Below are 27,856 nucleotides of genomic sequence, written 5' to 3' on the forward strand. Positions count from 1 at the left end.
GACGCCGAGGAAACACTGCGCATGCGCCACAACACGCCCTGGTGTTTGCTCGTTCATTCTTATAGCACCTCCTGCTGTTCGTCACTTCCGCATCATGTGTGCGTGTGAGAGAGAGCTTGTCCTCGAGACTGAGCGGAACTGAAACATTCTTGAGCTCAAACTCAGAGAAATCATCGCGATGCGGATTCAGATGCGCAAACATGAAGCTCCGCGGCTCTGAAGTGTGTGTTTCACTGCTGGTGTGTGTTTCACTGGGTGAGTCCATCATTACTGTGTGTTAGTGACGATAAAGTGTGTGTTTCACTGGGTGAGTCCATCATTACTGTGTGTTAGTGACGATAAAGTGTGTGTTTCACTGGGTGAGTCCATCATTACTGTGTGTTAGTGACGATAAAGTGGTGTAAAGTATTTGTTAGTAACCATAATGTGCGTGTTCATCTAGTGCTGCTGTAACACTGGCTTTAAACGTGTGTGTGTGTGTGTGTGTGTGTGTGTGTGTCACTGTAGTAGATATTGTTTACGCCCCTCTCTCTTTCTCTGAGAGAGAGAGAGTGTGAGTGAGTGGGAGAGAGGGTGTGTGTGTGTTTTAGTCAGTGGAGGTGCGTCTCAGTTCGCTTGTACTCTACTGTAATCATGTAGTAGTGTTAGGGTTAGTTCACCCAAAAGTGGACGTTCTGTCGGTAATGACTCGCTCTCCTGTCGGCTCTGGTCACGTGTGTAAACAGTGCAGCGCTTCCGGGTCAGTATTGGCTCAGACACTGACGGAAGAGAAGAAATGGTTGAATAAAAAAATTGTTGCGCACAAAAATAATTTTCGTCGCTTCATAACATTAAGGTTGAACCACTGTAGTCACATGGACTATTTTAACGATGTATTTACTCATTTTCTGGGGCTTGAAAGTGGTCGTCGCAGTCTGTGGAGGAACCGAAAGCTCTCGGGTTTCATCAAACATATCTTGTGTTCCGAAGATGAACGAAGGTCTAATAAGCTAACTAAACACAAACTTATTTTAAAAACAGACATTTGAACTTACATCAACGTGATTAAAAACGTTATTTTGAAGGTACCCCCGGGCGGCGCCATTGGCTAGCGGACCCCCACCTGCTGTTAGCATCCCATTGACTCCCATTCATTTTGATGTATTAGTTTGATGTATTAGTTTGATGTATTAGGGCGTTCCTCAAGTGGACTGGATCTGACTGACTCTGAAGAGTGAACAGACACATGCGCTGAATTAGAGACAGTAAAAGTGAGTGGGTCCAATATCATTGGTCTTAAAAAGTGTGTGTGTCTTGTCCCACCCATATACAACGGTTCTGACGCCCATGCAATCAGTCATATTAGTAACAAAGACAAAAAAGCAAAAACACATCCTACCTTTAGAAAAGCTGCAGTCGACGAGTGGAAGTGTTAAACTTTCTCAGAATGAGGTCGGGTGTCATTGCTGAGGCTTACGGCTGCGGTTCACTCCGTGAAGACGTCCTTGAGCACAGAAAATGAGTTCTCACCCACAGCGGTAGAGAAGGCCCCGGATGTGACCCCGAGTGTGAGTGCGGGCGAAACACTAGGCATAGCTCCAAGCACTGTGAGATGTTCAGAGAGAAGTCTCCTAGTAGTCATCATCTGCTGCTTTCCTCCTCTTTGATTCTGGATCTCCTGAATCTTGGCAGCAATGCACTCCCTTTCCACAACGGTAGAATTAGTTAAATCCATGATGGGCTTTATGGACTTTACATCCAAAAAGGTCTCATTTTCTGGGTCAAGTGCTGTGGCAAACTGAATTATGCTCACTGAAGCACACTTACATTTCTCCCAGAATATGATCCAGAGCCCTGAAGTGCAGCCTGCGTACTCCTCTTATCCCTGATGTTTCTTCAGCTACACACTCACTCAGGTTCTTCTTTACCTGTCCACTCCGTTTTGCTGGGACAGGTGTATCTTTGGTGCTCGCTGTAACTGTGTCCCAGAGATGCAGAATTCATGTCCGCTGCGCACACACTCGGCAGGTGAAGATACAGGTCTCATCCCAGGTCTCATCCCAGGTCTCATCCCAGGTCTCATCCCAGGTCTCATCCCAGGTCTCATCCCAGGTCTGTATCCTCTCCTTGCAGAGACGCTGGCAGGATTGAGCAACAGAAGAGCCTAGGCTAGGGCGACGATTAACTGAAATGAAATGTTTCCGTCATTGTTCTCGAAACTGTTTGTCATTTAAAAAATTAATAATAGGCCTAAATAAAATCAGGGTATTCAAATTCATGTCAGAATTCATATTACGACTGTTTTAACGGCCTTTTAAAAGCCTTTTTCAAGATTCAAGATGTCAATTAATAGTAAAAGTTTCACTGTTGTCCAGGTGCTGGTAACCCATCTCCTTAACTCCATGATTGCTTGAATGATCAAGCACGTTACGTGTTTTAGACGAATACAGATTATGAATAAAGAGTAGAAGTTGACTACGTACAGTCATAATCAACCAACTACATACAAGCTGCTAGCGGTCTTTGTTTAGCATCTAAAAACCACATGACCTCCTGTAGTGGGAGATCTGCTCGCCTGCAGATAAAAGAGGATGTTTCTGTACTGGTATTGGGCAGAGACCACAGGACACATGTGCCACACAGACACAGGAGAAGAAGCTCGAGGTAAAGCAAGGCAGTAATATACAGGGAGAAATAGTCTACTAAATACATAAACAATAATAACTGACAAAACATTTGAAGCAATAGAAGCTAAACGTTACAATGAATGAATACAAATAAATAGAAATAAATATCATGGGAAAAAATCATCATTTCTGTGAGCAACAGCAGCTTTAGAGAGTTCTCTTGTCAGCTGATAAACAGAGAGAGTCACAGAATAACTAATAATATATAAAATAAGGTCTTTGGCACCGGAGGAACCCTTTCACAGCTCCTGGGACCAGGCCAGGCCGGAGTGAGTTCAGCTCTTCTGGAGGAGCTCATCTACTCCACTTCACAGTCACTAGCTGAGCAGAAATATATATCATGTTTCTCTTTCTCAACTTTCTCCTCAGCGTAAAGAGCGCCATCTATCACTGTTTCCGTGTTTGTAGAGTTAGTTAGAAGTAAATATAAGTAAACAGAGTAAATATAAAGGCTATAATGTGTGTGTTTACACAGCTTTTTAAAATGGCGGCTGCTGGTGTTTCGCATGCGTTCGGCCAACCAGCGAACACCACCGTCGCTGTAGTTCCTCTAGTGCGTCGCTGTAGTTCCTCTAGTGCGTCGCTGTAGTTCCTCTAGTGCGTCGCTGTAGTTCCTCTAGTGCGTCGCTGTAGTGCCTCTAGTGCGTCGCTGTAGTTCCTCTAGTGAGTCGCTGTAGTTCCTCTAGTGCGTCGCTGTAGTTCCTCTAGTGCGTCGCTGTAGTTCCTCTAGTGAGTCGCTGTAGTGCCTCTAGTGCGTCGCTGTAGTTCCTCTAGTGAGTCGCTGTAGTGCCTCTAGTGAGTCGCTGTAGTGCCTCTAGTGCGTCGCTGTAGTTCCTCTAGTGCGTCGCTGTAGTGCCTCTAGTGCGTCGCTGTAGTTCCTCTAGTGAGTCGCTGTAGTGCCTCTAGTGCGTCGCTGTAGTTCCTCTAGTGCGTCGCTGTAGTTCCTCTAGTGCGTCGCTGTAGTGCCTCTAGTGCGTCGCTGTAGTTCCTCTAGTGCTGTAGTTCCTCTAGTGCGTCGCTGTAGTTCCTCTAGTGTGTCGCTGTAGTTCCTCTAGTGCGTCGCTGTAGTGCCTCTAGTGCGTCGCTGTAGTTCCTCTAGTGCGTCGCTGTAGTGCCTCTAGTGCGTCGCTGTAGTTCCTCTAGTGCGTCGCTGTAGTGCCTCTAGTGCGTCGCTGTAGTTCCTCTAGTGTGTCGCTGTAGTTCCTCTAGTGCGTCGCTGTAGTTCCTCTAGTGAGTCGCTGTAGTTCCTCTAGTGCGTCGCTGTAGTTCCTCTAGTGCGTCGCTGTAGTTCCTCTAGTGCGTCGCTGTAGTTCCTCTAGTGCGTCGCTGTAGTTCCTCTAGTGTGTCGCTGTAGTTCCTCTAGTGCGTCGCTGTAGTGCCTCTAGTGCGTCGCTGTAGTTCCTCTAGTGCGTCGCTGTAGTGCCTCTAGTGCGTCGCTGTAGTTCCTCTAGTGCGTCGCTGTAGTGCCTCTAGTGCGTCGCTGTAGTTCCTCTAGTGCGTCGCTGTAGTTCCTCTAGTGTGTCGCTGTAGTTCCTCTAGTGTGTCGCTGTAGTTCCTCTAGTGTGTCGCTGTAGTTCCTCTAGTGCGTCGCTGTAGTTCCTCTAGCGCGTCGCTGTAGTTCCTCTAGTGCGTCGCTGTAGTTCCTCTAGTGCGTCGCTGTAGTGCCTCTAGTGCGTCGCTGTAGTTCCTCTAGTGCGTCGCTGTAGTTCCTCTAGTGCGTCGCTGTAGTGCCTCTAGTGCGTCGCTGTAGTTCCTCTAGTGCGTCGCTGTAGTTCCTCTAGTGAGTCGCTGTAGTTCCTCTAGTGAGTCGCTGTAGTTCCTCTAGTGCGTCGCTGTAGTTCCTCTAGTGCGTCGCTGTAGTTCCTCTAGTGCGTCGCTGTAGTTCCTCTAGTGCGTCGCTGTAGTTCCTCTAGTGCGTCGCTGTAGTTCCTCTAGTGCGTCGCTGTAGTTCCTCTAGTGCGTCGCTGTAGTTCCTCTAGTGCGTCGCTGTAGTTCCTCTAGTGCGTCGCTGTAGTTCCTCTAGTGCGTCGCTGTAGTTCCTCTAGTGCGTCGCTGTAGTTCCTCTAGTGCGTCGCTGTAGTTCCTCTAGTGCGTCGCTGTAGTTCCTCTAGCGCGTCGCTGTAGTTCCTCTAGCGCGTCGCTGTAGTTCCTCTAGCGAGTCGCTGTAGTTCCTCTAGCGAGTCGCTGTAGTTCCTCTAGCGAGTCGCTGTAGTTCCTCTAGTGCGTCGCTGTAGTTCCTCTAGTGCGTCGCTGTAGTGCCTCTAGTGCGTCATCGCTGTAGTTCCTCTAGTGCGTCATCGCTGTAGTTCCTCTAGTGCGTCGCTGTAGTTCCTCTAGTGCGTCGCTGCTGTAGTGCCTCTAGTGCGTCGCTGCTGTAGTGCCTCTAGTGCGTCGCTGTAGTTCCTCTAGTGCGTCGCTGTAGTTCCTCTAGTGCGTCGCTGTAGTTCCTCTAGTGCGTCGCTGTAGTTCCTCTAGTGCGTCGCTGTAGTTCCTCTAGTGCGTCGCTGTAGTTCCTCTAGTGCGTCGCTGTAGTTCCTCTAGTGCGTCGCTGTAGTGCCTCTAGTGCGTCGCTGTAGTTCCTCTAGTGCGTCGCTGTAGTTCCTCTAGTGCGTCGCTGTAGTTCCTCTAGTGCGTCGCTGTAGTTCCTCTAGTGCGTCGCTGTAGTTCCTCTAGTGCGTCGCTGTAGTGCCTCTAGTGCGTCGCTGTAGTTCCTCTAGTGCGTCGCTGTAGTTCCTCTAGTGCGTCGCTGTAGTTCCTCTAGTGCGTCGTCGCTGTAGTTCCTCTAGTGCGTCGCTGTAGTTCCTCTAGTGCGTCGCTGTAGTTCCTCTAGTGCGTCGCTGTAGTGCCTCTAGTGCGTCGTCGCTGTAGTTCCTCTAGTGCGTCGCTGTAGTTCCTCTAGTGCGTCGCTGTAGTTCCTCTAGTGCGTCGCTGTAGTTCCTCTAGTGCGTCGCTGTAGTTCCTCTAGTGCGTCGCTGTAGTGCCTCTAGTGCGTCGCTGTAGTTCCTCTAGTGCGTCGCTGTAGTGCCTCTAGTGCGTCGCTGTAGTTCCTCTAGTGCGTCGCTGTAGTTCCTCTAGTGCGTCGCTGTAGTTCCTCTAGTGCGTCGTCGCTGTAGTTCCTCTAGTGCGTCGCTGTAGTTCCTCTAGTGCGTCGCTGTAGTTCCTCTAGTGCGTCGCTGTAGTGCCTCTAGTGCGTCGTCGCTGTAGTTCCTCTAGTGCGTCGTCGCTGTAGTTCCTCTAGTGCGTCGCTGTAGTTCCTCTAGTGCGTCGCTGTAGTTCCTCTAGTGCGTCGCTGTAGTTCCTCTAGTGCGTCGCTGTAGTTCCTCTAGTGCGTCGCTGTAGTTCCTCTAGTGCGTCGCTGTAGTGCCTCTAGTGCGTCGCTGTAGTTCCTCTAGTGCGTCGCTGTAGTTCCTCTAGTGCGTCGCTGTAGTGCCTCTAGTGCGTCGCTGTAGTTCCTCTAGTGCGTCGCTGTAGTGCCTCTAGTGCGTCGCTGTAGTGCCTCTAGTGTGTCGCTGTAGTTCCTCTAGTGCGTCGCTGTAGTTCCTCTAGTGCGTCGCTGTAGTTCCTCTAGTGCGTCGCTGTAGTTCCTCTAGTGCGTCGCTGTAGTTCCTCTAGTGCGTCGCTGTAGTTCCTCTAGTGCGTCGCTGTAGTTCCTCTAGTGCGTCGCTGTAGTGCCTCTAGTGCGTCGCTGTAGTTCCTCTAGTGCGTCGCTGTAGTTCCTCTAGCGCGTCGCTGTAGTTCCTCTAGTGCGTCGCTGTAGTGCCTCTAGTGCGTCGCTGTAGTTCCTCTAGTGCGTCGCTGTAGTTCCTCTAGTGTGTCGCTGTAGTTCCTCTAGTGCGTCGCTGTAGTGCCTCTAGTGCGTCGCTGTAGTTCCTCTAGTGCGTCGCTGTAGTTCCTCTAGTGCGTCGCTGTAGTGCCTCTAGTGCGTCGCTGTAGTTCCTCTAGTGCGTCGCTGTAGTTCCTCTAGTGCGTCGCTGTAGTGCCTCTAGTGTGTCGCTGTAGTTCCTCTAGTGCGTCGCTGTAGTGCCTCTAGTGCGTCGCTGTAGTTCCTCTAGTGCGTCGCTGTAGTTCCTCTAGCGCGTCGCTGTAGTTCCTCTAGCGCGTCGCTGTAGTGCCTCTAGTGCGTCGCTGTAGTGCCTCTAGTGCGTCGCTGTAGTTCCTCTAGTGTGTCGCTGTAGTTCCTCTAGTGCGTCGCTGTAGTGCCTCTAGTGTGTCGCTGTAGTTCCTCTAGTGCGTCGCTGTAGTGCCTCTAGTGCGTCGCTGTAGTTCCTCTAGTGCGTCGCTGTAGTTCCTCTAGTGCGTCGCTGTAGTTCCTCTAGTGCGTCGCTGTAGTTCCTCTAGTGCGTCGCTGTAGTTCCTCTAGTGCGTCGCTGCTGTAGTTCCTCTAGTGCGTCGCTGCTGTAGTTCCTCTAGTGCGTCGCTGTAGTTCCTCTAGTGCTGCTCTAGACCAGGCACATGCAGAGGGGGGGGCGTTGGGTGCTCGAGCACCTGCCCCTTTGCCCCTTGGTGCCCAAAGTGCCCTTTTGTCAAGGCAAAATTTCCTCTCCTTTTTTTGTAATTAAAGGCCCTTTTGTGGATGCCTGCCCAATCTAACCATTAGTAAAATTAATAAATAATAATTTAGCCGTAAATGAAATGATCCACATGATGACCTTTCACCTGACGAACTCATCCAGAACGATTCCTCACGCTGCACGCACATTCTTTAATTTCGCGCGGCTACACGCACTACCAGAAGATATCTTAAAATCTGCGGCTGCAATAAGTGGCGTTTCATTTTCAGCGAAGTGATTTTGATGTTTGTTTACTTATTATTATTATTATTATTATTATTATTTTACAAGGACGACGTGAAGAGAGCATGCAGAGATGTTGTTTATATTGCAGTGTGTAGGCTGTAGAAGTAACTGTTTTCCTGAATGCCATCAAGATTAAAACCGAGACTGATTTCATAACAGGTCAATAAACAAATAGTTAAAATTAAGTCACTTACATTTTAGACGCAATGACTGTTTTTGTTCCGTTTCAGCAGCGAAAATAGTTCCAAACAAATATCACCGCAGAACCATCGCGCATCTCACAGCAACACTTGTTGCATTACTGAATGATTCAGCATTTTGAACGAATCGTTTGAGTCAAAGATTCAATTACCCATTCACAAACTGCCTCATTCTGAATAAATCAACCGATTGAACGAATCGTTTGAATGAATGACTCAATGACTCGCTCATTAAAACGGTCGCCTGCCGCCTCCTACTGGCGGTTTAAAGTATCATCTTTTCAACATTCCTTATTTGTATATTCAAAAATATTAAAAATAATCTAATTTAATACAGTTATAATTTTTCAATGTAAAGTATTTAATGTGATTGGTAACTATAATATAATAACTATAATATATTGATCAAATTTAAGAATTTGAAATGAAAGTTGGAGCATAGGCTACATTTAATAAAATTAGGGGAAAGATGCCCTTTATAAAAGATACAAAAAATTAGAGATTTCAAACAGTGATGTAATGAAACATTGACAATTTAAGTTTGAAGGGAGAAAAGCCTCTGTTTAGGCTATTAAGGAAATGTAATTTTGCCAAAAGAAGAACTTTTATTGTATATAAATGTTCATTTTAAATCAGCCTACTTCAGTGTGATATGTTACCATACTATCATGCTTAACACTAAGAATTTGAATAATTGTAATGTGATGATCAGATGCAATATCTAAATCAAAGAATATGGGCGGTTTGCGGGTGGATTATTTATTTTTAACAGTGGATTCGGGCAGATTCGGGTGACTCAAAGTTCACCAGATTAATGAATTTATCTTTAAAATGTACAAAATTTTCTTACGGGGGGGCATGCCCCCGGACCCCCCTAGAGGTACCAAGCTCCACCCACAAAAATGATGTGGGAAACACATTAGGCTATATGATGATCTACAAAAAAATACACATTTTATTATCTTATTATTAAAATACATTATTAGGATTTTACCACCTCCGCCTCGTTTTAAGCCAGGAAAAAAACAGCCCCATTTAAAGCCTTGTTCCATGTGCCCCCCTTTTATACTTTGAGCACCTGCCCCTCCAGAGGTCTCTGCACGGCCCTGCTCTAGACTCTGGAGTAGGAGTCAGTTAGTTCCTCGAACTGAAATACGTCACTTCAGAGTTCCTACTGTCGGTGCGAACGTAACCAGGAGCGTGTTCCTGAGGGAACCATCAGTTCCTATAACTACCGGTGGGAAACCCACAGAGACTCTGGGCTATGGACCTAATCTACAGGGTTTAGGGCCTCCGGTGGAGAAAGGGCTAGTGCAGACATCGCCATCTGACCAGTTACATTATTCAGCCTAATATTTTACTGTAAAAACTACATTTGAAAAAAGAAATAGCATTATATCTATGATCTATAGCCTAAATATGTATGAAGCAGCCTATGCACCATTACTCATCAACAGACTGGACACGACCTTATTCCTAAATGATGCCGCTGTCTATTAAACCTTTTACTCACAATCACATCTTTTTTACATCATATTTAAACATGCTTTCGTGCGCTGCCGGAGAAAACAGCACTCATGTAAACTATATGTCTGAAACAACTTGGCAAACAGTGTTTTCAACCTCAGCGTATAGCAATGTCTGAGTTGCAAACATCAGCTAATAGCAGAAGTACTGGGGTACTGTGTGTAGTCCAGATGTGAGCGCTGATATTGCGGCATTCATCATTAATGCAGCTGAAGAAGTACACAAGACTAATAGAGTTATGATTAGAATTAGAATTAGCCTTTATTGTCATTGCATCTGGATACAACTAAACTTCAGCGACTGCTCAGCGGTGTTACCACACACACACACACACACACACACACACACACACACACACACACATAACCCTGAGAGCAGCAGAAAGAGCCAGTGAAGGGTTTCTAACAGATGTTGCACAGTAAGTGTTCATATATTAATAGTGGAAGATAACCCTCAGTTTAGGCACTGGAGGTCTTCTGGAAAAACTGTTGAAGAGTGTGTGTGTGTGTGTGTGTGTGTGTGTGTGTGTGTGTGTGTGTGTGTGTGTGTGTGTGTGTGTGTGTGTGTGTGTGTGTGTGTGTGTGTGTGTGTGTGTGTGTGTGTGTGTGTGTGTGTGTGTGTGTGTGTGTGTGTGTGTGTGTGTGTGTGTGTGTGTGTGTGTGTGTGTGTGTGTGTGTGTGTGTGTGTGTGTGTGTGTGTGTGAAATATGATACTCAGCAAGAACACATGCAAACTTGTATGCATATGTGTAGTTTGTTGAGTATCATATTTCCTACATCAGGCTTGTATTGCTCATATATGCAGTTCAGTGTTCAGCCGTTCCTCTCTTCCCCGGGCTAGATCACCCTTTTGCCTGTTTATTTGACATTCACATTAACGTGAACAAATTATTTTGAATACAAATAATGTATGAATAATCAAGCAGCCTAAGTGAAAGCAAATATGCAAATGCATCCTATTGTTTGTCCGCGATGAAGATCTTCATTAGTTAAACATCTGCGTGTGTCTGTGAATGAATGATACTTTCCATTTCATTTCATTCAGGGAATATTTTACAGCCAAACAGATTATTAGTCTACGATAGCACTACTACAGAGAATGACATTACCAGTTTCTTGGACATATACATTAATTTAAACATTAAATGAGTCATTGTCCACAGTCCAACAGCCGCCATCCCGCGGTGATGTGTGTGTGTGTGCGTGTGTGTGTGTGTGTGTGTTGCGCAGTGGCGTGCGAACTCGTCTTGAAAACGAGTGCCTTTGCCTGTCTGTTAACTAGTTTAAACGCGCTTGCAGAAATATACATTTGATCACATGTTGGAGAACAGACAGAAGGTGACCCGTGGATGTGCGTTTGATGGTAGTGTGTGTTCAGATGTTCAGTAGCGGTCATGAGCACATGTGAAGAGGTTCAGTGGTTCCCTTTACATGCCTGTCGGATGCAAAACTCTGCAGATTCACTTTATTTCCACATTGTTTTATAATCCAAATGTAGTTGTTGTTATTATACAAACCAAAGGACAGGCAATGATTTTTGGGCTGAAAACACACACACACACACACACACACACACACACACACACACACACACATATATCTATAGACATATGATCCGAAGTAACTAGTAATAGCTACTTGAGTCGTTTTTTCATTGGATACTTTTTTTGAAGAAGAAGAAGTAGAAGTTAAACAAGTATCTTCTATATACAGTATGAACGCAGTCTGGACATCACGATGTCGTTGTCACGTGACCTACAACAGGTGTTCTGATGTTTATTAGCTGCAGTAAAGAGGAAGAGATGATCGGATCACGTGTGCTGCCGCTTCACTTGACCACGCCACATTAAAGAGCGCTGAAACAGTATTCATCATTTGGGAACATGAGCCTGTGTTTCATATCAGAAATAACCTGCTCTGTCAGTGTTTGTGAGAGTTGAAAATAAATCCTTCTTTCAATAAGTTGAAATGAAAGATGAAATTGCCAGTAGCAAATGAAATTTCGGGGTGGCCCCCTAGACCCGCCTCTGCCTCCGCCTCCACCCCAGACCCCAATCCTTCCCATTACAGGATAAACCCATTACGGATAAACTCGGGAACGAGTCTAAGCAAGAGCGTGTAGAAGGTTTCTGGATGTTCATCTGAGGAGACAGAGAGGCAGTGCCTCCTCAAAAATGAGGCAAACACTAAGAAATATGACATTAATAACTGCATAAATGATTGGCTTTTCTAAGTGCCTGTACAGTGACACCAGCGCCTCTCTTTCCTCTGAGTGCATTGTGGGTAATTGAGAAGGAATGGGGGAAAGTCACATGATCGGAGGCACTGCGCTATGATTGGATGTTCACGCGATAAGTCCCGCCTCTTGCTTTCGTGCGCGTTCTGAATGAATAAATAATGGTGTAAGTTTAAATGGGAAGTTCATAAAAGTAAAAACTCTTTGCTGTGTGACACTGAGATTACTGGCAGATCTGTGCGTCTGTGACCATCAGTGTTTCTGAGCAACTGATGAGCCCAACATAAAGAACACACTAAAGATCTATCTGGCTTTATGAGTGAACTCTGCACTCTTTCGGTAATGCATTGCTGTGTTTCAGAGGATATGCTGGCCACTGTTTCAGATGCTCATTTCATCTCATGAGAATCTACGATGCAGAAAAACACAGTTTACACACACCTGGCAAAATCGGCTAAATATTAATCAGTGAACATGAAGTCCACAAGACAAACTAATGTCTGGATTTATGAACCTGACCGTTCAGAAGTGCTTTTCTCATTGCTGTGTGACTTTTGTGATGGTTCATGATTTTCTTGTGTGTCCTGAGCAGTTAATCCAGAAATCCTCCAGCTTCTGTGTGTTTGAGGTCTTCACAGCACTGACTGTGTGTGTGTGTGTGTGTGTGTGTGTGTGTGTGTGTGTGTGTGTGTGTGTGTGTGTGTGTGTGTGTGTGTGTGTGTGTGTGTGTGTGTGTGTGCGCAGTATGGAGACGGGTTTGTTGAGGATCTGTGTCGATGAGGCCTTCACAGGGGAGAGTCTAGATGACACAATCTCTGCTGACACTTCAGGGATGCGTTGTGGTCGTGTCTAGGCACAGGTCCATCATCTGATCTGGATACGGCCCGGATCCGGCTGATTACATCATGCGTTGTGGTCGTGTCTAGGCGCAGGTCCACCATCTGATCTGGATACGGCCCGGATCCGGCTGACTACATCATGTGTTGTGGTCGTGTCTAGGCGCAGGTCCACCATCTGATCTGGATACGGCCCGGATCCGGTTGACTACATCATGCGTTGTGGTCGTGTCTAGGCACAGGTCCATCATCTGATCTGGATACGGCCCGGATCCGGTTGACTACATCATGCGTTGTGGTCGTGTCTAGGCACAGGTCCACCATCTGATCTGGATACGGCCCGGATCCGGCTGACTACATCATGTGTTGTGGTCGTGTCTAGGCACAGGTCCATCATCTGATCTGGATACGGCCCGGATCCGGCTGATTACATCATGCGTTGTGGTCGTGTCTAGGCGCAGGTCCACCATCTGATCTGGATACGGCCCGGATCCGGCTGACTACATCATGTGTTGTGGTCGTGTCTAGGCGCAGGTCCACCATCTGATCTGGATACGGCCCGGATCCGGTTGACTACATCATGCGTTGTGGTCGTGTCTAGGCACAGGTCCATCATCTGATCTGGATACGGCCCGGATCCGGTTGACTACATCATGCGTTGTGGTCGTGTCTAGGCACAGGTCCACCATCTGATCTGGATACGGCCCGGATCCGGCTGATTACATCATGCGTTGTGGTCGTGTCTAGGCGCAGGTCCACCATCTGATCTGGATACGGCCCGGATCCGGCTGACTACATCATGTGTTGTGGTCGTGTCTAGGCGCAGGTCCACCATCTGATCTGGATACGGCCCGGATCCGGCTGATTACATCATGCGTTGTGGTCGTGTCTAGGCGCAGGTCCACCATCTGATCTGGATACGGCCCGGATCCGGCTGACTTATGTAAACCTCGGGATATAAACAGAAAGAGTAACATTAGCGTAGATGCCATTCTTATGATGTAACGAGTACATCAGGTGTTATAGGTAGCGTTATACTTTTACACTGTAAAAGTACTATGTGATGTGGGAAAACCTGTATGCAACCTTAACTAAACGTGTTTGATTATGTGTGTGTGTGTGTGTGTCTCCCAGCTCTTGCAGATTGGAGCCCTCCTCAGAATCTCTTTGTTCAGAGTCTCAACACACAGTATGTTCTGCACTGGGACTGGGCTGATGATCAGCAGAGCGCCATCAACGGGACGATCACCTTCACTGCACAGTATCTCTCGTAAGAACACTATATCTCTGCTTTCATCCATAGCATCATGTTTATTTAGATTATTGAGCCAATCTTCTAATTACAGATAACAAAATGAAAAATAATTACACAGGCTGGACAGGTTATAATAGATTCTTGTGAGAGATTTGAGGTTCATGTCCTGTAGTATAAAAATATTTTAATATATTGACGTTATTTTCCTCCAAATTTCTCATTATTGTAATCTGTCCAGATGTTTTGTTTTATTCTTGCTCTTCTCGATGTGACTTATTTCTGTAACGCAGAAATGAATTATCTGCTTAAAGGCAGTACAACAAATACTACCTTGATGTGTAATATAGAATTGCATTATAATAGTAAGAATTAAGTGAGAAATGTGCTGAATTGTGCTTGGGCTTTATTGAAGCTCATAATCTTCATTGCCTACAGACACTCAATCCATGAAGCCAGTCCTCTTCAGACTGACAAATGTTTCGCCAAATCTATGCAAAGCATAGGCAAAAGTTCATGGGAACAGACGTCATTCAGCCAATGATAATGAATTCTAAAGCATTATACTATATATTGTAAGTAAATATATAGAAGAATACAGACAGACACAGAAGCAAGAAAAAACTCTGGGATGGACGTCCAAGCCATGACATGTTAATGCTTTAATAAATAAACTCCAAATGGGAGACATCCAGCAGTTTCCCTCAGGCATCATATAGAAACCCTCTGTCTAGGGTCAGTGACTGCTGTACTTCACATGATGAATCGAGTCACTCATGTGGTCTTTTCTCCAACAGGGCAGTTTATTCCCGTAAGCCGCCTCACAAGCAGAAATGGAAGACCATGTGCGCGGATGTTCTGGAGCGGCGCTGTGATTTCACTGATGCTGAACTGAGTTACTGGGGCATGTATTTCCTGCGTGTGCGGGCCAACACAGCACAGCAGTTCTCCAACTGGACCAACATCACCTTCTGCCCAGATAAAGACGGTGATTAAAATGGTCTGTTGTAATCTGGCCTCGGCTCTTGATTCTGCGGTGTGACCACAGCTCTGTCCCTCTCCTCTGTAGCTGATCTAGGTCCTCCGTCCAGTGTGAAGCTGACCTCTGTTAAAGGAGATCTGGAGATCGTCATCGCTGACCCTCTGAGCAGCACCAACGAGTCCATGAAGACGCTGGTCCACGACATGCAGTACCTCATCTACTACTGGAAGCGTCCCGAAGGCTATCAGGTATCTGTGCGCTAATGACCAGCAGTTGCACTGCATAGATCAGCGGTCCTCAACTCTGGCCCTCGAGGGCCCCTGTCCTGGAGGTGATCAAACACACTGGCCTGGGGTTCTCTAGTGGTCCTGCAGAGATCAGCCCTGATCAAACACACTGGCCTGGGGTTCTCTAGTGGTCCTGCAGAGATCAGCCCTGATCAAACACACCAGCCTGGGGTTCTCTAGTGGTCCTGCAGAGATCAGCCCTGATCAAACACACCTGCCTGGGGTTCTCTAGTGGTCCTGCAGAGATCAGCCCTGATCAAACACACCTGCCTGGGGTTCTCTAGTGGTCCTGCAGAGATCAGCCCTGATCAAACACACCTGCCTGGGGTTCTCTAGTGGTCCTGCAGAGATCAGCCCTGATCAAACACACTGGCCTGGGGTTCTCTAGTGGTCCTGCAGAGATCAGCCCTGATCAAACACACCTGCCTGGGGTTCTCTAGTGGTCCTGCAGAGATCAGCCCTGATCAAACACACCTGCCTGGGGTTCTCTAGTGGTCCTGCAGAGATCAGCCCTGATCAAACACACCTGCCTGGGGTTCTCTAGTGGTCCTGCAGAGATCAGCCCTGATCAAACACACTGGCCTGGGGTTCTCTAGTGGTCCTGCAGAGATCAGCCCTGATCAAACACACCAGCCTGGGGTTCTCTAGTGGTCCTGCAGAGATCAGCCCTGATCAAACACACCTGCCTGGGGTTCTCTAGTGGTCCTGCAGAGATCAGCCCTGATCAAACACACCTGCCTGGGGTTCTCTAGTGGTCCTGCAGAGATCAGCCCTGATCAAACACACCTGCCTGGGGTTCTCTAGTGGTCCTGCAGAGATCAGCCCTGATCAAACACACCTGCCTGGGGTTCTCTAGTGGTCCTGCAGAGATCAGCCCTGATCAAACACACCTGCCTGGGGTTCTCTAGTGGCCCTGCAGAGATCAGCCCTGATCAAACACACCTGCCTGGGGTTCTCTAGTGGTCCTGCAGAGATCAGCCCTGATCAAACACACCTGCCTGTGGTTCTCTAGTGGCCCTGCAGAGATCAGTCCTGATCAAACACACCTGCCTGGGGTTCTCTAGTGGCCCTGCAGAGATCAGCCCTGATCAAACACACCTGCCTGGGGTTCTCTAGTGGTCCTGCAGAGATCAGCCCTGATCAAACACACCTGCCTGGGGTTCTCTAGTGGTCCTGCAGAGATCAGTCCTGATCAAACACACTGGCCTGGGGTTCTCTAGTGGTCCTGCAGAGATCAGCCCTGATCAAACACACCTGCCTGGGGTTCTCTAGTGGTCCTGCAGAGATCAGCCCTGATCAAACACACCTGCCTGGGGTTCTCTAGTGGTCCTGCAGAGATCAGCCCTGATCAAACACACCTGCCTGGGGTTCTCCAGTGGTCCTGCAGAGATCAGCCCTGATCAAACACACCTGCCTGGGGTTCTCTAGTGGTCCTGCAGAGATCAGTCCTGATCAAACACACTGGCCTGGGGTTCTCTAGTGGTCCTGCAGAGATCAGCCCTGATCAAACACACCTGCCTGGGGTTCTCTAGTGGTCCTGCAGAGATCAGCCCTGATCAAACACACCTGCCTGGGGTTCTCTAGTGGCCCTGCAGAGATCAGCCCTGATCAAACACACCTGCCTGGGGTTCTCTAGTGGCCCTGCAGAGATCAGCCCTGATCAAACACACCTGCCTGGGGTTCTCTAGTGGTCCTGCAGAGATCAGCCCTGATCAAACACACCTGCCTGGGGTTCTCTAGTGGTCCTGCAGAGATCAGTCCTGATCAAACACACCGGCCTGGGGTTCTCTAGTGGTCCTGCAGAGATCAGTCCTGATCAAACACACCGGCCTGGGGTTCTCTAGTGGTCCTGCAGAGATCAGCCCTGATCAAACACACCTGCCTGGGGTTCTCTAGTGGTCCTGCAGAGATCAGCCCTGATCAAACACAGCTGCCTGGGGTTCTCTAGTGGCCCTGCAGAGATCAGCCCTGATCAAACACACCTGCCTGGGGTTCTCTAGTGGCCCTGCAGAGATCAGCCCTGATCAAACACACCTGCCTGGGGTTCTCTAGTGGTCCTGCAGAGATCAGCCCTGATCAAACACACCTGCCTGGGGTTCTCTAGTGGTCCTGCAGAGATCAGCCCTGATCAAACACACCTGCCTGGGGTTCTCTAGTGCTCCTGCAGAGATCAGTCCTGATCAAACACACTGGCCTGGGGTTCTCTAGTGGTCCTGCAGAGATCAGCCCTGATCAAACACACCTGCCTGGGGTTCTCTAGTGGTCCTGCAGAGATCAGCCCTGATCAAACACACCTGCCTGGGGTTCTCTAGTGGTCCTGCAGAGATCAGCCCTGATCAAACACACCTGCCTGGGGTTCTCTAGTGGCCCTGCAGAGATCAGCCCTGATCAAACACACCTGCCTGGGGTTCTCTAGTGGCCCTGCAGAGATCAGCCCTGATCAAACACACCTGCCTGGGGTTCTCTAGTGGTCCTGCAGAGATCAGCCCTGATCAAACACACCTGCCTGGGGTTCTCTAGTGGCCCTGCAGAGATCAGCCCTGATCAAACACACCTGCCTGGGGTTCTCTAGTGGCCCTGCAGAGATCAGCCCTGATCAAACACACCTGCCTGGGGTTCTCTAGTGGTCCTGCAGAGATCAGCCCTGATCAAACACACCTGCCTGGGGTTCTCTAGTGGTCCTGCAGAGATCAGTCCTGATCAAACACACCTGCCTGGGGTTCTCTAGGGGTCCTGCAGAGATCAGCCCTGATCAAACACACCTGCCTGGGGTTCTCTAGTGGCCCTGCAGAGATCAGTCCTGATCAAACACACCTGCCTGGGGTTCTCTAGTGGTCCTGCAGAGATCAGCCCTGATCAAACACACCTGCCTGGGGTTCTCTAGTGGTCCTGCAGAGATCAGCCCTGATCAAACACACCTGCCTGGGGTTCTCTAGTGGTCCTGCAGAGATCAGCCCTGATCAAACACACCTGCCTGGGGTTCTCTAGTGGTCCTGCAGAGATCAGCCCTGATCAAACACACCTGCCTGGGGTTCTCTAGTGGTCCTGCAGAGATCAGCCCTGATCAAACACACCTGCCTGGGGTTCTCTAGTGGTCCTGCAGAGATCAGCCCTGATCAAACACACCTGCCTGGGGTTCTTTCGTGGTCCTGAAGACCTTTATTAACTGGTGCAGGTGTGTTTGAGCAGGGTTGGAGCTGAACTCTGCAGGACAGTTCTGCTGCGTCCCAATTTGCCTACTTCTACTAATGCTGCTGCAGATGAAATATGATGTGGACAACACTGAATAAATACATTTTTGTCAGGATAGATACTGATAATTAAACCTCTCTGCTTAACCGCCGGACTCGCGTGTCCTCCATGTCTGTAGATTTTTTTTTTTTTACACTTTTCACTTGTGTTTGTAGTTCTAATCGAATCCTCGTCCTGCGCGCTATTGATTGTTGGTAACATTAGCCGTTAAAGTGTGCATCAATCTGCATTTTGGATTCTGACCAGAAATAGTAGACCATCCGTGTATCTTTGGACTACTCATTTCAACATACTACGATTTGGGACGTACTTACTCTATTTTCAAGTACTATTTAGGATGGATAGTATGCGAATTGGGACGCACCGATAGTGTCTGAAAGTGGCATCTAGTGTGGACTAGTAGAATCTCTGATGTCAGCATCATGTCTGAGACTGAAGGAATACAGAAGTGCTTTTAAGAGCATGATGACCACGTTCTTTAAAAAGATGTTGGTTTCTAATCTGTATCCAGATTCTTCTCTCTTAAAGTACTTTAAAACTATTTCCACAAACACTGAGGTCCAGAAGTCTGAATATGTGGATGTCACTGGATTTTTGGACCATTAATCCACCAATAATAATAATATTAAAAATGATAATAATGTTACTGATGAGTGAAGTATAGCGTTCCCGCTATAGCTAACCCATTCCCTCTCTTCTTGTGCCTGTGCAGAAGGCTGAAGTCTTGAAGACGCAGAATAATGTGGTGACGCTGTCTGAGCTGGACCGATGGACGGGGTACTGTGTCAGAGTTCAGAGTCGCTATGACTTCTACAACAAGACAAGCGTCTTCAGTGACATACAATGCACACGCACTGAAGGTCAGCAGATCCATCACACTCACTCACTCACTCACTCACTCACTCACTCTCTCTCTCAAACACACATGCTGAGTTCAGTTTGCTTTCCAGTGAAATCAACAAGTAGAGTCATATATGGTTGGTAATAACTCTTCATGTCTGATAAGAGATTTCATGTGTCATTTATGAGTCACGTGTCATGTTAACCTCTTGGTTCAATAAAAGGTTAATGAACAACCCACACTCAAATGTTTCTTAAACATACAGCCATAGAAGTGAAAACTAAATATGGTGATCCAGTGACACAACTTACCCCTCACAGCACCTTTACCCAGTAAAGGCTGCCATTCTGAGAAACATGATTCATTTAATAAATGTAATTCTCTTAAGCTACATAATTTATATGGTTATTCAACAATATCTATGACATTTATAACCTACCATTTATGGATCATCATGTTACACAGCGGCGGTTTCTTCATTAGGCCGATGGGGCGACGCACCACCACCACCAAAGAGTGAAAGGGACTTTTTCAATCACAATCTCATTCAACCACAGAGTTACGCTAGCAGTCACTCACTGTTGTTCTGCCTCTGGATATAGTCCAATCAGCGCCAAGTCACGTTCTGTGGAGTCCCGCCTCTTTTTGGGCGATTTTACCCTGGCTGAGAATCGCCCAGAGTGCTCCCATAGACTTACATTAAAAGATTATTTTTTTCGAACTGCAGGTACTGCAATGCATTCTCTATGGGTTCCGGGAGGGCTCGCACTAACGTGCTTTCGTCATCACACGTAAACTTCACTTGTGCAGCGATTGGTGGAAACAAATATACCTCTAATAATATTTAGCCATAAGCTGAAGTGACATCCAATAATTTCCTCAGTACATAACTTACATTTCACGGACATATTCTCCATCTATAAATGTTAGAATGTCAATATTTCCAGTTTTCTGTGATGAGTGAATGAGCTTTCTGCAAGCTAAACGTCCGTGAACGAGCGCCGCCGCGTGCATGCGCGCCGGACAGACGAAGCGCAATAGAATAGCATCGCAATTATTCTGACTAAAATATTCATTAGCACTAAATTATAAATATATTTAGCTTAAATATTTGTTGTTGAATATTTGTTGTTGTTGGTGAACATAAATGTGCTAGAGAATTTCAAACCTACATGTGTATTTTTATATTAGCTTTGTTTTTATTTTTATTATTATTTTTTTTTAAGTTTAGTAAATTTAACTACTTCTTTAAAAAGCATTATTTTGTTTTTAGATTGTAATGTTGCAATGTTAGAATGTAAGGTGACCCCTTTTTTGGATACACTGCACTGCAGATAGACAGCAAGGTTACACTATGTTTGTTTTTATAACCTTCAATATGAACATTGTTTGTAGGACAATATTGATCAGGATATTAATTTTTCTTTTTTTTTTTTATTAAATACAGTTTTTTTTTAATTCAAATAGAAAAATAATAATTAAATACTCAGATTATACCATACATCGCCATTTAGGCCAAAAATTCAGATTTATTTGGCAATTGGCTATTTCCCAACCCTACCGGCTGAAGTTTTAGCTAAACTTTATACTAATGATAGCTACATTATTATCACTGTTATATTGTTATTTAACAATTAGCCTACATTCAGTCCTGGATTAATAATTCAGTTTGTCGCGCCCCCCCCCCCAAATTTTTTTAGCACCAGCCGCCACTGATGTTACATAAGGCAGAATCTATGCTTCAGATGTCATGGCTAGTCCAGCCCAGATGAATGAGTGTGAGACGTGTAGAGATTGAATGCTGTGTGTGATTTCAGGACTGATTCCGTACTGGAAGATATTTCTGTACTTCCTGTCGTCGTTGGGGGTGTGCGTCCTGCTGGGGCTGCTGGGGCTGCTGGTGTGGTTTAGCTTTTACAAGGTGTTTAAGTCCTTCAAGAGCATCTTCTACCCAAATGTTCAACTCCCGCCTCACATTCAGGAGGTAAAAACATTTATACTCTGTTACATGCTATGATATCACAAGGTTTCAATGACCTTTGATTAAAGATGTGTCAGTTAGTTGTTAAGCTTTGATTATAGATGTGTCAGTTAGTTGTTATGCATTGATTAAAGATGTGTCAGTTAGTTGTTATGCATTAATTAACTGTTTGTCAAAATACATCAGATTTCTCCAGGAATTAAGACAAAAGACAGTGTTTGCAGAGAAGCATTTCTGTTGAATAATAATTAAATTAAGCACATTTTTACTACAGTTACCTGTTCTAACTTGTCAATATGACAAAAAATACATAATACAGGAGTTATGCGAGAGATATAGCCTATAGAGGTTGTCTATATGGGACATCTTTCGGGGGCCATCTATATGGGTCATCTATGGGGTTGTCTATACAGGCCGTCTATATGGGCCATCTATAGGGATTGTCTATACAAGCCATCTATAGGGGTTGTCTATACAGGTCATCTATTGGGGTTGTCTATACGGGACATCTTTATGGGTCATCTATACGGGACATCTTTATGGGTCGTCTATATGGGCCATCTATAGGGATTGTCTATACGGGACATCTTTATGGGTTGTCTATATTGGGCCATCTATAGGGATTGTCTAAATAGGCCATCAATAGGGGTTGTCTATATGGGCATTCTATAGGGATTGTCTTTACGGGACATCTTTATGGGTCGTCTATATGGGCCATCTATAGGGATTGTCTATACAGGCCATCAATAGGGGTTGTCTATATGGGCATTCTATAGGGATTGTCTGTACGGGACATCTTTATGGGTCGTTCATATGGGCCATCTATAGGGATTGTCTATACGGGACATCGTTATGGGTCGTCTATGTGGGCCATCTATGGGGTTGTTTATATGGGCCATCTATAGGGGTTGTCTATATGGGCCATCTATGGGGATTGTCTATACGGGACATCTTTATGGGTTGTCTATTTCGGTCATCTGTATGTGATACAGTATCTATAGGGGAAATCTATAGGGGGTTGTCTATGTGGGACATACATAGGGGGCCAGATATAGGGGTTGTCTTTGCAGGACATCTTAATGGGTCGTCTATAGGGGTTGTCTTTATGGGTCGTCTATATGGGACATATATAGGGCTCATCTGTATGTGACATCTTTAGCAGTCGTCTATACAGGACATTTATAGGGGTCGTTTATATGGGAAATCTATAGGCAACATCTTTAAGGGGAGATGTCTCTGCAATTCCTGCTCTATGCTAGAGAAAAATCTGAGATTGATTCCTGCGATTGCCTAAAATAAACTCAATATAGCGAAACAATAAACTGGAAATAATGTATTATTTTATATAATTAAAAAAAATATCTATCATTGCTTTTCCTGCATCAACACCCCTCACAGACTTGATTTGATTATTTGATATTTAAGAGGCCCTTGATCTATGGCATTTGGTTATCAGAATCTGTGGAGATAAGTAGATTTGATTAATCAAATCCAGTTGTGTGCTGTTGTCCTAATTAACAGTGTCTAAAACACAGTTGATGACAGACAGTGGTGAAGTATTCCATTTTCAACTGACATTTATTTGTATAGCACTTTTTACAATACATATGCATGTTTTTACATTACAATTTAGTTATTTTACTTTGGGTCCAAGTAACGTCCATATGCCAGAAATGTACAGGTCGAAGATAATACAAATCAAATCAATACAAATAGTTAGTTATTATTATGTATTAATTTTTTGCAGAAACAAAGAGCTACACAATATAACAGCTGTGTACACACACAGATCCAGAACACAGACTGTGCGGTTTCATACTCAGATGTCCTGAGGAAAGTTATCTTTGAGCCTGCTTTAATACTACAGCACCTTCTCCCAAACACGCTTGGCCAAGCCTTTTCTCAGCATCACTCAGTATTAATGTCCTGAAGGGAAGGCAGGTCGGTTCCCTAACCAGGCTGTGTTAGCTGTGTTGTTAGGATGCTTCCGATATCGTTGTGATAGAAGGTCCTGAGATTCCGAAGAGTTGAGGCTGTGCTTTCTTCATCAGTGAATGAGTTCTGTAACTTTACAGCCTGGAAATTAAAATTTGTTATCCACACTACAGCCTTCTAAATGAAAACAGGATGATAAAACTTCTGAATTGTTAGCAATGAATTCAGACCCCTAAGAGTAACCATTAGAAACTCACTCAGCTCTCACACCCGGCTAAAGGCCCGTTCACACCAAGAATGATATCGATAACTATATTAGCATCCACACTGGCGGATGATCACATTGTTTATTATAAGTGTGCTGCAGTTTTGTCTTCTGCTGTTTAAATGCTTTGAAGAAGGATAGATTCTGACTGCCAGTGATGTTATCGTTCATCGGCTGGAAAAAACTGTTCTGGCAGTGATTCTCTGTGCTGTTACTGGTACAGCTGTGCTGGGGACTCACTGTTCTCTTAGAATTAGAACGATTATGAAAGCTTTTTAGTTAGCGTGTCATTTGGTTTGTGATGGCATGTGGTTTGGTGGTCTGATCTAAATACGAGAGCAAAGCTGTGTGACGTGAGCCGTCTCTCACCGCTCGCCTGCAGCTGCAGATGTTGTGTTTCCGGTCGAGCAGGTGCTTAACCACTTCCAGTTCCCTCACGCCGTGCAGAAACCAGACATCTCTGAAGCATTCAATTGATCAAAAAACAAAAGATTCTCATTCAAATAAAAGCTGTTCTTTTCAACTTTCTATTCAAAGAATCCTGAAGAATAAAATGTATCACAGTTTCCAAAAAAATATGAACTGTTTTCAACAATGATAGTAATCATAAATGTTTCTTGAGCATCAAATCATCATATTAGAATGATTCAGAAGGATAAAGGTAAACCAGGGTCTAAAAACTAATCATGAAGTCAGTGATCCTGAATTCTACCACTTCAAACAGCAGAAATCAGATCTTATGTGTCTGAGCAAGACCTGGAGAAGCATTCATGCAGTCATTACCAGCAGGGTAGATTACAGCAGTGGACTTTACTGTACTTACTGTTAGACCATCTAATGAAGGACTGTTAGCCCATCCAATGAAGGACTGTTAGCCCATCTAATGAAGGACTGTTAGACCATCCAATGAAGGACTGTTAGCCCATCCAATGAAGGACTGTTAGCCCATCCAATGAAGGACTGTTAGCCCATCTAATGAAGGACTGTTAGCCCATCTAATGAAGGACTGTTAGCCCATCTAATGAAGGACTGTTAGCCCATCCAATGAAAGACTGTTAGCCCATCCAGTGAAGGACTGTTAGCCCATCCAATGAAGGACTGTTAGCCCATCCAATGAAGGACTGTTAGCCCATCCAATGAAGGACTGTTAGCCCATCTAATGAAGGACTGTTAGCCCAAATAATGAAGGACTGTTAGCCCATCCAATGAAGGACTGTTAGCCCATCCAATGAAGGACTGTTAGCCCATCCAATGAAGGACTGTTAGCCCATCCAATGAAGGACTGTTAGCCCATCCAATGAAGGACTGTTAGCCCATCCAATGAAAGACTGTTAGCCCATCCAATGAAGGACTGTTAGCCCATCCAATGAAGGACTGTTAGCCCATCCAATGAAGGACTGTTAGCCCATCTAATGAAGGACTGTTAGACCATCCAATGAAGGACTGTTAGCCCATCTAATGAAGGACTGTTAGCCCATCCAATGAAGGACTGTTAGCCCATCTAATGAAGGACTGTTAGCCCATCCAATGAAGGACTGTTAGCCCATCCAATGAAGGACTGTTAGCCCATCTAATGAAGGACTGTTAGCCCATCCAATGAAGGACTGTTAGCCCATCCAATGAAGGACTGTTAGCCCATCCAATGAAGGACTGTTAGCCCATCCAATGAAGGACTGTTAGCCCATCCAATGAAGGACTGTTAGCCCATCCAATGAAGGACTGTTAGCCCATCCAATGAAGGACTGTTAGCCCATCCAATGAAGGACTGTTAGCCCATCCAATGAAGGACTGTTAGCCCATCCAATGAAGGACTGTTAGCCCATCCAATGAAGGACTGTTAGACCATCTAATGAAAGACTGTTAGCCCATCCAATGAAGGACTGTTAGCTCATCTAATGAAGGACTGTTAGACCATCTAATGAAAGACTGTTAGACCATCTAATGAAGGACTGTTAGACCATCTAATGAAGGACTGTTAGACCATCTAATGAAGGACTGTTAGACCATCTAATGAAGGACTGTTAGCTCATCTAATGAAGGACTGTTAGACCATCTAATGAAGGACTGTTAGACCATCTAATGAAGGACTGTTAGACCATCTAATGAAAGACTGTTAGACCATCTAATGAAGGACTGTTAGACCATCTAATGAAGGACTGTTAGACCATCTAATGAAGGACTGTTAGACCATCTAATGAAGGACTGTTAGACCATCTAATGAAGGACTGTTAGCTCATCTAATGAAGGACTGTTAGACCATCTAATGAAGGACTGTTAGACCATCTAATGAAGGACTGTTAGACCATCTATGAGAGAGTATTAGTCTTGCTCTGGAATAAAACATGTTCTCTCTGTGTGTCTCCAGCTTTGGTTGTCGGACTCGGAGACACCACATCTTCTGCCTCCTCCATGTTCCGGTTCTGTGTGGGATCAGCTGGACATGATCAGCGCTGAGACGGATACAGTCCTGGACATCCAGATCTCCATCCCTGAGGATCAGGACACCAGCGTTCCCAGCCGGCACGGCAGCGGAGACTCCGGCTTCAACTCAACAGAGGAGGACTCCAGTCTCCGGCAGTTCAGCTTCACACGACACGACACACACACCGACACACACACCGGCACACACACTGACCACAGATGCAAGACAGACACGCAGCACAGGAAAGAGATGCATGATGGGACGCTGGAGATGTGCGCTTAACAACTCAAACAGACATGACTTAGACTTGTTTTTCTCCATTCAAATCATCTTATTGTACATGTGAAACCTTTGTGTGTTTGTCATTTCAGCCATATTTTCATTTCTGTATTTAAGCATGCAGATTCTTTATGATTCTTATAGAATCTTTATTCATCCATTCGTTAACTTCACACTCATCTCCACTCAAAGTCAGATTAAAATAGTCTCTATCATGTGCAGTCTCCTTGTTCTTCTTCAGATTCTGTCACTAGGAAGTGTTTGTTAAAACCCTGTTCCTGTTGTTTACATGCATATTTGCTCCAGGAAGGATTTATTCATTCAAATGTTTGTCTATTTTTACTCTTACTGCATTTGTTTGTAATTATAATAACAGCTTGAGGCTCTACAGCACGTGGAGAACCTCACAACAATAGTTCTTAATAAAGCTGAGGTTATCGCAAGCCTTGGTAAACTGAGGTTAAGCAAGACCTGATGGTTTAAAGCCCGTCGTCTTCAAGACTCCTCAATTAAAAGGAGTTTTTCAAGGCTGTTCCAGTTTCTTCTGGACACATGTACACTGCAAAACTAAGAAGCAAGTTTTGGCTGATCATGTAATTTCAACTGTGCCCTCGAGGTCAGATCCACTTCAGTTTGATTATAAGAGTAACAGATGATGCTGTACTGACCCTACTTAATACAGTTACTTCAGTGAAGACACGTATTCTCATAAAAAGGCTTGTTAATCTTGATGTTAATATAGGTTTAGTCCTCTGGATTAGAAACTCTTGCCGTCTGCAGACGGTCTGTGTTCGATGGGATCCTGTCAGAAGTGCTCACTTTAAGCACAGGCTCTTTCCCCTGTGCTTTTCTCTCTGTTTACTAATGAGTTTATGATTAAGGAGGAACATTTCAGACTATTTAAATACGCTGATGATATGGTTTTAGTTGGGCTACTGGACAAAACTACCTCTAACTAAGGCCCTTGAAACTTGGTGTCACTTCAGCCAATTAGAAATTAATGTTGCAAAGACAAAATAATTATGTGCACAAAACTAGACACGATAATCCAGCCTATAAATTGAAATTGTGGAGAATTTTAAATACCATGGCTCAATTCTGGACTCACATGTGAGCTTCGTTATCCAGACTAAATAAAAATAAAAAATGCTTTATTTCTTCTTAGACTACCTAGTGGCCTTGGAATTAGTCAGCATATTTTATAACTTGTGTACAAATCTATTGTAGAGAGTGTACAAACACTTAATCTCTGATCACTTAAACTGCAGATCTAAGAACAAACTCGCCAGAATTCTATTGTAGAAAACTGTATTTTTATATCTATGTAATGTGAATCTGTTCTGTGTGTTTGTTTTGTTTTTATTCTTGTTTTTCTTACTATGCCTGTATTGTTATTTTATGTGCTGGTGAGCCAAAGATAATTTTCCACCTTGGTAGACAATAAAGACATGCATACATAAACAGAGCGAGGCGTCAGTTTGCCACATCTGAATGTGAAATATAACAGATGTTTAAGAAGGAACGGTGTAATATCTGAAGGCAAGAATAACCTGTTTCTATTTCTCATTACATCTGTTGCGCTTGTACACCGAACTCTCCTGCAGTAATTTCAGTTTGAGCCGTTCACGAGCTTTAGGCGTTTGGTTAGCTGCTGTATTCACTCAAGCTCTGATCAGCCAGATATTCAACTCTTTCCCGCCATTGACAGAATTTCCCAGCAGTCCATGTTTTCACTCTTATACGGCAGGGGGCGCTATTACACATCTTCTGAAAGAGTACATAATCTCTGGATCAAACTGTGAAAATGATCAATAATGCTAGCAGTGGCTGGCAACTTTTCTAAAAAATAAAATAAAAATAATAACTTCCGTGGAAAGAGTTAACTGGGATCCGTGCGCTGGTGCGGAAGCGTCGCGTTCCCGCGTTGTCTTAAAAAGTCGTATTTTTATTTATTAGAGGTCTTAAATTTTAGATGACACTTTGACTTCAATATATCTTTATACTTTACCAAATTAAAACTATCTAATTAGTGTTGTATGATTTTTAGTATCTTTCTTTGTGGATTTGCTTGTTCACGTGACTTATTTCCGTCGGCAGCGT

At 45.1% G+C, this 27,856-nt stretch overlaps 1 protein-coding gene across 1 annotated transcript; it reads left to right on the plus strand.

Annotated features, from left to right (window-relative positions):
- LOC311298549 (interferon alpha/beta receptor 1b-like) lies at positions 1–27,217 on the plus strand. The gene is made up of 7 exons (XM_084421570.1): positions 1–255; positions 13,395–13,530; positions 14,310–14,500; positions 14,582–14,742; positions 18,746–18,893; positions 20,692–20,858; positions 25,421–27,217. Exons 1-7 carry the CDS (start codon positions 201–203, stop codon positions 25,757–25,759), a joined length of 1,197 nt encoding a protein of 398 aa, XP_084277696.1. The 5' UTR covers positions 1–200; the 3' UTR covers positions 25,760–27,217.
- Positions 27,218–27,856: the final 639 nt, after the last annotated feature.

Source organism: Rutilus rutilus, assembly GCF_951802725.1.
Source record: "Rutilus rutilus genome assembly, chromosome: 10".
NCBI lineage: Eukaryota > Metazoa > Chordata > Actinopteri > Cypriniformes > Leuciscidae > Rutilus > Rutilus rutilus.

Bases quoted from the DNA above. Each gene is read 5' to 3' on its own strand.
- LOC311298549 (XM_084421570.1), top strand. From the start codon at position 201: ATGAAGCTCCGCGGCTCTGAAGTGTGTGTTTCACTGCTGGTGTGTGTT. The intron at 13,531-14,309 runs GTAAGAACACTA...TTTCTCCAACAG, and splicing joins TTCACTGCACAGTATCTCTC to GGCAGTTTATTCCCGTAAGC. The intron at 20,859-25,420 runs GTAAAAACATTT...GTGTGTCTCCAG, and splicing joins TCCCGCCTCACATTCAGGAG to CTTTGGTTGTCGGACTCGGA.